General features: G+C 42.6%; 1 protein-coding gene across 3 annotated transcripts in view; it reads right to left on the bottom strand.

Annotated features, from left to right (window-relative positions):
* RNF128 (ring finger protein 128) overlaps nucleotides 1–12,525 on the bottom strand; it is a 75,332-nt gene that overhangs the window by 46,277 nt on the left and 16,530 nt on the right. The window contains exon 1 of one of the 3 annotated variants that reach the window (XM_031446201.2): nucleotides 611–1,334. The exons of 1 other annotated variant lie outside the window; for it this stretch is intronic. In XM_031446201.2, coding sequence (XP_031302061.1) covers nucleotides 611–1,103 — 493 coding nt within the window. In that variant the 5' untranslated portion in view covers nucleotides 1,104–1,334. Of the gene's footprint in view, nucleotides 1–610; nucleotides 1,335–12,525 lie in introns of those variants that run through there. One more of the 3 variants, XM_064482887.1, reaches the window with a different exon arrangement.

Raw genomic sequence — 12,525 nt, 5'->3', positions numbered from 1 at the left:
ATACTAGCAATCACTTGGAACCCGAGACCCCTGGGCATAGAATAACCCAAAAGCTAAGCTAAGTTTCTACCAAACTGCAATGAGGTTAACAGGGCACGGTAACACAATCTTGTACTTGATACTAGGAAACAGAGAGAAAAACAAGGAGAGAGGAGGGAAAAATCTGCTTTGGGCCTGAGGCTGTCAACAAGACATGATTGAGGAAGGGATTTCCAGGCCGGCTTCTCCAGTAGGCTTCTCCCCAGTCATTTCAAAGCCAATGACCACCACCAACCAATTAATCCAGCGCAAGACACCCTCGTGAAACCCCGGGAAAAGACGACGCAAAGAGCCCAAACAGTCCTTCTCGAGTTGCCAGCCTCCGCACTCCGTTTGCTTTTACCCTTTTCCACCAGAGGCAAATTCTAAAGGATTTTTCCGCCCAACCCCCTATGCAGGGTGAATCTCGGGAAAGAGAGGACCCTGCCTCACTCGGTGGGGACAAAAAGGACACTCGTTTTCCTTCGGAGCAAGGGGACCGGGGTGGGGGGGGCGGGGAGAACACTGAGGAAAATAAGAGAAAATGGCCTTGGCAGGGTTTGATGGGGCGCAATTAGGTAGCTGCACTCACCCGGGTGAGACATGGGGATGACCTCATTGCGGGTCCCCGGGAAGTTAAAGATGACGGCTCCAGACGCCCCTCTCTCGTAAGCCAGATGGATCTTGTCCGCGAAGGTGCAGCCCCCGCCGCGCTGGATGAGGGCCAACCAGGAGACTTGCACGCTGCTGCCCCAGTCCCTCGTGACGGTGGGCACCGTGAAATTTGTGTGCGGGTTGCAGGCGTTGAGCGCCCCCGGCCCGTCGGGCGGTACCAGTACCCCAGCCACGGGCTCGAGCGGCGAATCCTGGCCGTACACGCCCTCCTCGCTCAGCTCCCACACGGTGCGGTTCACTCCGGTGTGTGGAACCCGCCAGGACACATTGAGGTACGCGGTCCACACCGCTTCGGCTCCCCGGGAGCCCGGGGCGTGCGGACTCAGCGCCAGCAGGAAGCACCAGGCCAGCAATCGGGAAAAGCCGCAGCCACCGCGGCAAGAGACCCCGGCCCCGGGCGGCGGCCCCATGGCGCGCGCGCTCTGCGGTCCCCTCGGGCCCCTGGCACGCGCCCTCCTGGCTCTCGGCGGGACCCTGGCCTCGACCAGGTGCGCGCCAGGTGGGGAGGGGGCGGGGAGAGACTGGCACGCGCGGCGAGCGGGGTCGGAGCTGAGAGGCACGTAAGTCGCTGGAGATGCCGCCGCCGCAGCTGCAGCTCTTCGCAGCTCCAGTCCTCCTCGCCACTGCTGCGGCCGCGTCGGGCTCCGGGGCTTTAGCGCGAAGCTCCGCCCAGCCGACTGGGGGTAGAGGTGGCTGGGAGGGAGGAAAGGACACTGCGGGATCCGCCTCTTAAAAGGGTAACAGGATGGGCCGGCGTTAGAATGGGATCGGTGGCTGTGTGGTCGGTCAGGTGTGGCGTGTCGTTTTATGAAAAATGGGCAGGCGAGGAACTATAGAATCGGCCAACAGAAAAGCTCGCTGGTAGGATGCAAGTCCGTTTTGAATTGCAAGAATATATGTTTCCCTCAGAACGTTTGACTACAGGGCATTTCACGCTTAAGGTGCCAGAACTCGAAAGTACTTCTAAAAAGCGCAGATCTGAAGAGTCTGAGTTGCAGTCAAGAGAATTTGGGTAGGTGGTTGGTGTTTAAGCAGGCTGTTTACTAATTCTCTGGGCGGGAGGAAGCAAAAAGAGCGCCTTACTTTTTTTTTTTTTTAACCTTTTTCTTTTCCTGCTCCAAACAGGCGTCATACCTGTGTATTTCCTTCTTGCCCTTACCTCATGCTAAATATACTGCATCAAATAAATAAACAAACTGTATCAGATGCCCCTTCTAAAAGTCATCTTAGCTCTCAAGAAAGAATGACTGTTTTCATACACCTCAAAACTAAGTGTCTTTTCTTCAGCTGCCACAAACCAGATTTACCCAAACAGGTATGTCTGCGCCATTTAACTACATACTCTTTCTCCATTTCCCACTAAGTAAAAAGAGCCTGACTCACCTTGACAATTCACTCATGTCAATATTGCATTAAGATTTCTTCTTACTTTAAGTGTAGTTTTGTCTATTCTGTCAGTTACCACATTTAGTAGGTGCTCAATAAATAAGCATTCGATTAAAATGAGAGAATACATCTGGCAGCTGACAGGGATAACTCTTGTCCTTGGGGAAATTATCTCTCTGTGCCTCAGTTTCCTCATCATCTGTAAAATAGGGATAATAATAGTACCTACCCCAGAGAGTTGTCTAGATGATCAAATGAGTTCACGGCATAAAACACTTACAACACTGCTTAGCAGAGTGTAAGAATATCTGTTAAACATTAACATTATTAAACAGGTTCAGGGATCTAATACTTTTAAAATAATCTTAGGGTTGTTAATTTGAGGTAATAATCAGAGAGAGTAATGTTCAAGATGCTTAGTTTTAGCCATTTTTTCAGTTTAAAGAAATATAATTTACTTTATTCAGCCCAAAACTTGTTAAATTCCTGAGCAACCACTCCCCTCAGTCACTGGCCCAACATTTACTTAATCAATATTGTTTGCAAAGATTAAGCATGGGACAGTTCTGCGCTTAATGCCCCAGTGGCTTGAGGGAAACCTAGAGGAAAATTAACACCATAAGCAAACAGAACTTAGAATCCAAATAAATGGGCAGTTTTGTGAAACATGAACCATAGGTATCGAAAAGGACTTTAGAGGTCAAGGGAGGTATATGGGACCAAGGGCATGGCACCCCCAACTACTGATGACATTAATCTCTGCGAGAAAAACTACCTAGGGGAAAAGAAAAGGGTAGCATCTGCCATTTTAAAGAAATGGTACAATCCCAGAAATTGTCTGAAATTGCTGGTGAAGAACATTCAATATTCAATCAATATCACCTGCATGACAGTCGACTATATTGTACTTTGAAGAAAGAATGTCTCCAAAAGAAAAGAGATCTTTTATAAGCTATCTACAAAAATGAAGTTTGGAGAGACATTTGTTACTATCCATTGATTCTTAATTATTTATTGCAATCTATATGCCAATCATGGGCTAAACACTGAGATTTTAAAAAGACATTAACTCTGCTCTCAAAAAGCTTATAAATTAGCTTTGATGAGACAAACAAGCGTACTGATCATTGTAGTGTGTACAGAGTGCTCTATGTATGTGGTGTAAGAGTTATGATAGAGGTATGCTTAGGGCAGTAGTAGGTGATAGCTAAGAGGAGCTAACCCAGACTAGGAAGTAAGGAAAAGTTGCCCAGAGGAGGTCGCACCTGTGCTGAGCTTGCGAGCATTAGCCTTTCTAGGCAGAGAATATAAGAAAAGGGGTCAGTTCTTGAGGGTGCATTAGGTAAAGCTAGGGAGCTTGAACCTGACCCAAAAGCAAGGAGTAACATAATCAGGGTTTAAGCAGGAAGTAATATAATCAGCTCTGAATTTTAGAGATCATCTGGCTTCTCTGTGGATAATAGATTGGAAGAGACAAGGATAGAAGCAGGGAGCCCAGACAGAGGATTGTTGGCAGTGCTTCAGGTGAGAAATGAAGGTGGCTTGGACGAGATGGGTAGTGGAGATAAAGAGAATTGGACAGATTGGTAATGTATTTTGGAAGATAGAATCACCAGGGCTTGTTTGGAGGATGAATGAGAGGGAAGACTTAGGGATTGCTCTGAGGTTTTTGGCTTGGAAGACTGGATGGCATTTAATTAGGAGGACGGTTTGAAATGTGTAAAGTGGGTAGGAGAAGTGAGTTCAGTTTTGATCTGTTGAATTCAAGGTACTCATGATGTAACTGGGTAGCACCATCTGGCAGGCAGTTGGATTTTCTGATTGCTGAACACCTACTAAGCACAAGACATTTGTTAAAGGAATTTAACAGGTATACAGAGACAAATGAAACAGTCCCTGCCTCGATGAGTTCGCAGTGTATTAGGAAGGTCAGAGAGGTCAATAAACAATAACAGTACAGTGTAATACATGTCATCACTGAGAAGAGTACAGGGTGCTATGGCAACATGCACGTGGCTGAGTCTTGAAGAACAAATCGAGTTAATCAAGAAAAAAGAGAGTAAGGATATTCAGGCATATGCAATACTATATTACATGAGAACCCTGGGGAACATTCAAGGAACTATCACTCAGTGGTTAGGTATATCAGGGATGTAAGTTGCAAAGGGGAAGCCAAGGGGAGTGAAGCAGGTCAAGTAGGTTGTGCCAGAACATGAAGAGTTTAGAAAACTCTATTAAAGAGTGTGGACTCAGTGCACATGTGCACACACACACACATGCACAAAGTAAATGTGGCGAAATGATAACAACTGTTGAATCCAGATGGTGGATGTATAGGTGTATAGGTGCTCATTGTCTTATTTTTTCAACTTTTCTCCATATTTTAAACTTTTTGTAACGATGAGTCTAGACTGTGAATTTATATTAAAGTCAGCGGATCAAATGAATGATATTGTCAGACCTAGGCTTAAATAGATCATCTGTATTGTATGAGGGCAAGACAGGAGGCAGAGATACTGGGACGGAGGCTGACATCCTCAGCACTGTTCTGGAGGTCTAGCCCAACAGTGGAGATGGAGGTATCAGACTCTCATAGCTTGATGACATGAACCATTAAAATTATCCTTTGAACTCCCCTTGCTGTGAGTCCATCCTCACCAAGCAACGTTCTTATTATCATTTAGCTCCTCGTGTAAATATGCCTACAGGGAGATTATGTGCTGATCAGCAAACACTAGTATCTGTTCCACTTGGAAGTTATACTTCTCATTATAAATTAATCAATTGGCATTCTGGCTGATATATTGGTCTCTTGTGAATTTGGTTAAGTGTGAGTCAGTCCCCAGGAGCCCAGTCTCTGGTTATGCTACCAATCAAGTTTCAAAGCTTACAAAGCTAAGAACCAGACGGTAGATCATAACTGCATCCAAGGCCTCCCACTTTATGGAGCCTTGTCTGCGTAACTCTCTGGCTTTCCCAGACGGTATCCCTCTGTCTCGCTGTGATTTATCTTCAAATGGCAACAGAGACTTGCTACTAAGAATGAGATCTGTTAATTGGGAGCATCAGTATCATCAGCAAGCTTGTGGGAAGTGAAGAATCTCAGGTCCCACGCAGACCTGCTGATTCAGAATCTGCATTTTAATAAGATCCCTGGGTGATTTTTTATTCATCTGAGAAGCCCTGGGATAGCCTAGAGTATTCCTGATGGGTAGCCAGCAACCAGCCTCTGCTTAAACATTCCCCGTGTCAGAGCTTACTACCTCACAGAGTGTTGCATCCTGAGTGGCATTACACTTTTCCTGTTGGAAGGTTCATGCAAAAATAGTGTGACTTTGTTTCAATCCTTCCTCTTCCTCCCACTCAACTCTTCCAACCCCAGCTTCCCAGGGTTTCCATGCGGTTCCCTGGCTGTATCGCTGCTCCACCATGGCTTTTGCTTTGAGCAGTTTCCCTGTACTAGGCTTCACCCTATTCATGATCCTCCAATCAAATGTACCAGTCTTAGATGTGTTCCATTGGGGTCCACCTGTACCTAAGGCCAGTAACAGCTATTGTTCATTGAGCATTTACTTTACATGCATTATCTCATTTAATTCTCACAACCATTCATTATGGTCCCCATTTTCAGAAAAAGAAACTGGCCCAGAGAGAATTAGCAAATTCCTAAGCTCATACAGCTAGTAACAGAATCAGGATGCCAGTGCTGTGCTGGCTTTAAGTATTAATAGCTGATAATGACTCAGTATCTTCCCTCTGGAGAGTGGCATTTGCATTCTAACATTGCCTTACACCTAAGAAAGAAAGTTCATGTGAAATGTTTCTGGTATGTGTTTCAGGCACTGTGACCAGTGAGGGAGATAGACTTGGGCCAGGAGCCTTTTTGAATTCCTCAAATCCTACCACAGAGGCTAGTCCTGCCAAATATATGTATCAGCAACACTGAATTGAAAGCCGCCCTGAGCAGTGCACTGTCTCATGATGAACTGGTAAACAGAGCAGCATCCTGCAGAAGCAACAACAGGGTACCACTGTGGCCAATTAGGTTTCTGATCACACTGGGTTTCTGCAGAGGTACAGAGATGGACGATAGCCTTTAATACATCTGCAAGAAACGAGACACCATATCTGGCTTATTACCATTAAATAAAGGGCAAAACACCATCTGGGATAACTAGTGTCTGGGCATTAAAGCAATGTTGTGGCCGCACAGCTCAACAATATAGGGGTAGAGGATGGATGGCGACAAATTTCCACTCTGGGCAGTTGCCCTGTGGATAGCAAGAAGATGATAGTGGTGAGGAGAGTGCGAGCAGCCAAACAAAACAAAAAACCCAAAATGTGATGCTGCAGCATACCTTCAAATAATCTACCATCACTTGCAAATGCAGGTAAAGCTCAGTCAACTCAAGTGGATATACAACCATCAGAAAACAGGGAATTTTTTTTTAACAAAGCTTTCATGGACACAAATAAAAGACAGAATTTCAGAGAAGGGCTTTACAACAGTATGTGGGCTAGATCTGAAGCTAAGAGCAGTCTTCTCCTATCTGAAACAGTAATAGCTAGCACCGAGAGCCTGCTAGGGGCCAGGCACTTTATACCTATGAGATGAGTGTTGTATGCTACATGACAGAAGAGACGCAGGCTCAGGTTAAGTAACTCGCTAAGGTCACCTATGGGAATAACCCAATGACAGGATTGAGATTTGACCCCATCTCTTAGTACAAAACTACATTCTTTTTCTTATACAATTTCCCACTCTATATAATATTATGTCCAAAAGTAGAGGTAGGAAGGGAACTTATATTTATTGAGAACTTACTATGTGCCAGACAATTTACATGTATTAATTATATCATTTGATTCTTACAAGTAATAAAATCCTATTATTTTCAGATGAGGAAAATGAGGCTCAGCAAGGTGAAATATCTTGCCAAAGTTCACACAGCTAGTAAGTGACAGAGTTGGAATTCACACGGGAGTATATTTGACTCCAAAATCTATGCCATTTTCACTCTGCTGTACTACCTCTCCACATACGTAGTGAGGATATTACAGGGTGGAAAGAGTCAGTATTTTTTCAGCCAGATCCCATAACACATTTAACCTATGAACAACCCCCTCACCAGAGTGCCCTGATTTCCTTCGGAGCAGCCCCAGAAATCCTAGATAACACAGATTATGAAAGTGCATTTAGTCAAGTGCTTTGTGATTTGTAAATTCTACATCTTCAGTTGCTCACATGAGTGTGGAGGGGAATGTCTATACATGTGTCAAAAAGGTGTTTTATGTTCACTGATGAAAAACTGGTACAGAAAGGAATTGTACTGATGGAGGACAATACAGAAAATTTGAGCTGAATTGTGCCAACTTAATCGCTCTTGGGGGATCAGATTAGCTATCTTGAGTTTAGGAAGATGACTGAGGGGATCTCAGATTGCTAAAGAGGGATGAGGGTGAGGAACAGCCCAAGGCAGGGGGGCAGCAATGACTTCAGGGATAGATTCTGGAGGAAACAATGGACGTGAGTGGTTTGTACCCAGCACTGCAGTATCAGGACAGCCTACTTGGGAAACTCATCTGTTCTCGTGTAGTCCCTCTCTCTCTCTCTCTTTTTTTTTTCAGGTTTCTAGTAAGATGAAGACTTCCAAAGAATTTAATTTGTGACTACAAGAGATTTATATATATTAAAAGAAAGGAAAACAATTGCTTGGGGAAAATGGGAGGAAAAAATGTGTCTAATGAATTGTGCCCTACAGATATTTGAGGTTTACTTTCAGTCCATTTGTGCTGCTCAGTAGGCTCGATCCACAGAACTCCCCCATTCCAGTCTCTGTTGTTATTTTTAACTCTGCCGTTTACTGGTTATGTGACACCGAGGAAGTTTCTTCTTTCTCAGCTACGAAATAGGGATAATAATAATGCAAAGTTGTGTAGATATATTTTGAACTACTTAATGTTCCTTCAGATTAAAGCCTACCAAACCAGATAGTGTATCCAAAAGAAATATCTGTGATTTTGCTACTGCCTCGGACAAACGACAGAATCATTGTAGAACGGAGTGGGCCTGGCAGGCACGGATAAGATCAGTTTACAAAATTAGGGAGGGGTTAAGTTCTTAAAAATGCACATGGGTAGTAAGTTTTTTTTAACCTACAGACAGAATGGGATTCCTTTTTAATATGAGCCTAATTTGATAATTCCTAGTAAAGCTGGGGCTTCTGGAAAGCTTTTTAAGAATAAACAGAGTTATATTGTAGTGCATAATCACAATCACCTATGGAGGCCAAGGCTTGCGCTTTAGAAGCTAAAGTCAGCCTGACTGTGGGCAAAGGCAGCCTTTGTATTCCAAGGGGCAAAGTCAAAAATTCACAGCTGCCAACTATATGCATTAGGATTAGCTGCAGCTGGCTGGGGCTCAAAATCGATCAATAACTCGGAGTAAACAAGTATCTGGCAATAAGTGACCAGGTGCTAGCACATAGTTGAGACAACTGAAATCAGCTGGCTTACCACTCATGCTTCACACGCTAATTAAGTTCTGTCACACCAGAATTAGATAAGTGTTATGGTTATGTTGGTTGCAGGAAACAGGCCAGGGATAAGCAGGCCTTCAACCAAAAGGGTATTTTACAGCTCCAAAAATTAGTTTGGTTTGACTTCACCACAAATCATGCAGTCAAAAAAGTATAGGAACATTAGCGAGGAAAAATGCTAAAGGAACCATCAAAAGGAAAAAATGCCCCAATCCACTGAGCTACAGCACACCCAGGAATTCATTAAATCAGCTCTCCTTTAGCTGACAATCTTACAATTAGCAGGAGGTACGTATACTTTTTTCTAGGTTGTCTCTGTGCAACTTTGGGTGCAGATAGCATCAGTATACTTTATGTTCCTTATAGCAAATTAGTCTAAATGCAGAAGTCAGTGGCTGCTTAATATTCCGGATGTTGTCAAATCTGGAGCCACAGAAAGCCTTTTACCAGAGGCAGTGAAGTGGCTCAACGATGGGGAAAAGAGAGAGAGAGCACAGAAATTGGAAGCCTGAAGCTATTGTTTGTTTGAAGAAGAGGTTCGTCAAGTTTACCTTCAACAATCCCACCAGTTCATTAAATGTCTTTGTTTTTCTTAGGTGGTGATGGTTGAGGTGTTGAGAGACCCAGTGAGAGCATCTGTTTGGGCCCTACAAGGGGTTTAGGGAACAGCACCCTGCTGGTTTTAGGACCTTCTGTATGTTTGGACTCAAGGCAGGATGAAAACTTTTCAGCACACAATTTGCAGGAACCAGGCTACCTTATATCAGTGCTTTCGATTATGATCCACATAAGGCATTTTCAACAGAGGTTTTCAAGTTCCAAGATAGTAGTAATAGTCAATTGCTTAAGAGTAGTATACTGGAACAAAGTGGATTTCTAATGCCTGCTGTCATCCGGCCTTGTTTTTAACAGAATCTTAGCCCTGTCACTGCAAGTTGTGTTAGGTAGCAATGAACAAGCAAAGGACAAGCAGACTTTCCGGGAAAAAATGTGCTCAGCTAACCCACCTGATCACTGCAGTCAATATAGGGATTTCGGAAAAAACAACATTCTTACTAACCTTGACCTCTGGGCTGTCTGACGTACAAAATGGTAAGCGATAACCATCATTGTGCACAGAGGACTTATAGTTTTCTCTTTAGGAGTTTCAGTGATTGAAAAGAAATTTCGCCCATTCTCTAATTTATTCATTAGAATAATAAACTTTTTTAGGGCTTCTAATGTCAACAAAGTCTTATGTTAGTTGCAACAAGATCCTTCCACTGAGTATCTTAGTCTACTAGGGGTAATTTGTACCAGGAGAAATATTTTGAGCCCTGTCTTTGTTTTTGCCTATGTGCTTCCAGATTACAATACAAGCTTTAGTTGAAAGCCTAGTCTAATTTCAGTTGCTTACTAGTGGAGAAGAGAAGTGATACTAATTTTCTCTTACACTGTTGTAAATAGCCTTCTAATTAATCTCCCTCCTTTTAGTCTCTCTCCAACTCCAAGTCATCCTTCATAGCACTACCATATTTTACTTTCTAAAACATAGCTATGATTATGTCACTTCTCATTGTATATTGAATAGAATAGAAATTTCTAAACTTGGAGGGCTAGAACCTCAACAATCTAGCTCCATCTGACCACTGTCTCATTTATACCTCCACTGTGTCTGACATATACTTGTATTACATATAGTATCTTCCACGCTGTGCTACATTTATTTACTTACATATCTCTTCCATTAGAGACTGAGTTCCTTGAGAGAAGGAACCATGTACTTTTCTTCTTCGTAGTACCCACTCTTAGCCTGGCACATTAGAATACATTTGAAAAGCGAGTTAGTTGATGGCAAGAACTGGAGGGCAGCCTGCTTAGTTTGCTGGTATGAGTTTTCTCCACTGTTTTTGTTAAGGCATAATTTACATACAAGAAACTTCTCTTTTTTTTAGTGTACCGTTCCATAAGTTTTGATAAATATGTAGTCATGTAGCCACTACCACAATCAAGATATATAATAGTTTCATCACCCCCAAATTCCACAAGCTATGCCTTTATAGTCAACGCCTCCACCACCTTTAGCCCCTGGCAACCCTTCGCCTGTTTTCTGTCCCCATGGTTTTGCCTTTTCTAGAATGCTGTATAAATGGAATCACTCAGTATGTAGCTTTTTGTGACTGACTTCTTTCATTTAGTAAAACATGTTTGATTCTTTCATGTTACCGCATTGGCATGATATTTAAACAAAAAAGTGGTCAGAGAGATGCGTGCTGGGAGCGAGTACAAAGTCCTGTGTGACTATACAGGTGGAATGTTTGCTCTTGACTTAAAGAATTAGGGGAGATTTCATGGAGAAAGTAATGTCTCTTTGAGCAGGGCCTTGAGGGATAGGTGGGATTTTTATAGGTACCAATGGTGAAAGAAAATAATTCAGCAAACGATATAGCAGGAGCAAAAACTCGGGGTCAGGAAAGAGCAGAGTGAATTTAGGGAACATTATTTCAGTTTAATTAGAGCACAAGAGGCAGAGTAGTAGGAGACAGGGCAGAAAAGGCAGGTTAGAGCTTTTTTAACCTTGAATAATGTATCTAGGAATTTGGCCTTGATTTATTAGGCACTAGATACTCATTGCAGGTTTTTGATTCAAACACTTCTGGGAGGAGAGTAACAGTTCTGCCTGCAGGTAATTCTGCACCCTGTCTGAGCTGATATAGACTGCTCTCTGTCCCGGTGAGTACACAACTCTGACTCGTAAAACAAGGCAACAAATGACATCTAAATATATCAAAAGAGGGGAGGGCATAGCTCAAGTGGCAGAGCACATGCTTAGCATGCAGGAGGTCCTGGGTTCAAACCCCTAATTACCCCCCTAAAATAAAAATAAATAAATATATCAAAAGCATACCAAGGATATAAAATATCTGCACAACTGATACTTGGCAGAAAACGTGTTCATGAAATGGCTGAATCTGATACTTACCAAAGACTCTCTTGTCTCTCCATTCTTTTGTGTTTTCTCAATTTGCTCTATGGTCAAGGTATGAAAAAGCGAAGTATTGTTCCTGGATTCTATTTTCCTAGTTCTCCACAGAAATAGCTTCTCTGGGTAACTAAGAATTAAGGTTATGGCTTCTGTCTTAGCAGATAGCCAATTTACAAAGTCCTGGTTGAACAGCATTTCTTTCTTTTGTAAAACTGTATTATCCACTGGTATTACTCAAATTCCTATGTAGAAAGAACCCATTCCTATTTGGGATGCTTTTTTTTTCTGAAACAAGAACAGACATTTCACCAAAGATGATATACAGATGGCAAATAAGCACATGAAAAGATGTTCAATGTTGTTAGTCATTGGGGAAATGCTAATTAAAAGCACAATGTGGTATCACTTCATACCTATCAGAATGGCTAAAAAGAAGTGATCACACCAAATGATGGTGAGAATATGGAGAAACTGGATCACATATATATCCATTGTTGGTGAGAATGTAAAATAATGCAGGCAATTTGGAAAACCGTCTGGCAGTTTCTTATAAAACTAAACATACAACTACCAATGCTTCAGCAATGTCAGTCACGGGACTTTATCAGAGAAGTGAAAAATTATGTTCACCAAAACCTGTATACAAATATTTATAGCTGCTTCATTCATTATTGCCAAAGTCTGGAAACAACCCAAATGTTCTTCAATAGGTGAATTTTTAAGATTCCATACCAGAGAATACTACTCAGCAGTAAAAAGGAATGAATTATGAATATAGGCAACTATCTGGATGACTCTCCAGAGAATTAAGCTGAGTGAAAAAAGCCAATCCCCCCAAATTACATAAAGTATGATCTCTTTCATATAATATTTTTGAGATGAAAAATTGTAGTAATTAAGAACAGATTAGTGGTTGTCCAGAATTAAGGAGAAGGTATGGGG

Source organism: Camelus dromedarius, chromosome X, assembly GCF_036321535.1.
Source record: "Camelus dromedarius isolate mCamDro1 chromosome X, mCamDro1.pat, whole genome shotgun sequence".
Classification (NCBI taxonomy): domain Eukaryota; kingdom Metazoa; phylum Chordata; class Mammalia; order Artiodactyla; family Camelidae; genus Camelus; species Camelus dromedarius.
Note: the sequence above shows the minus strand (reverse complement) of the source record. Positions and strands in the feature narration are given on the sequence as shown.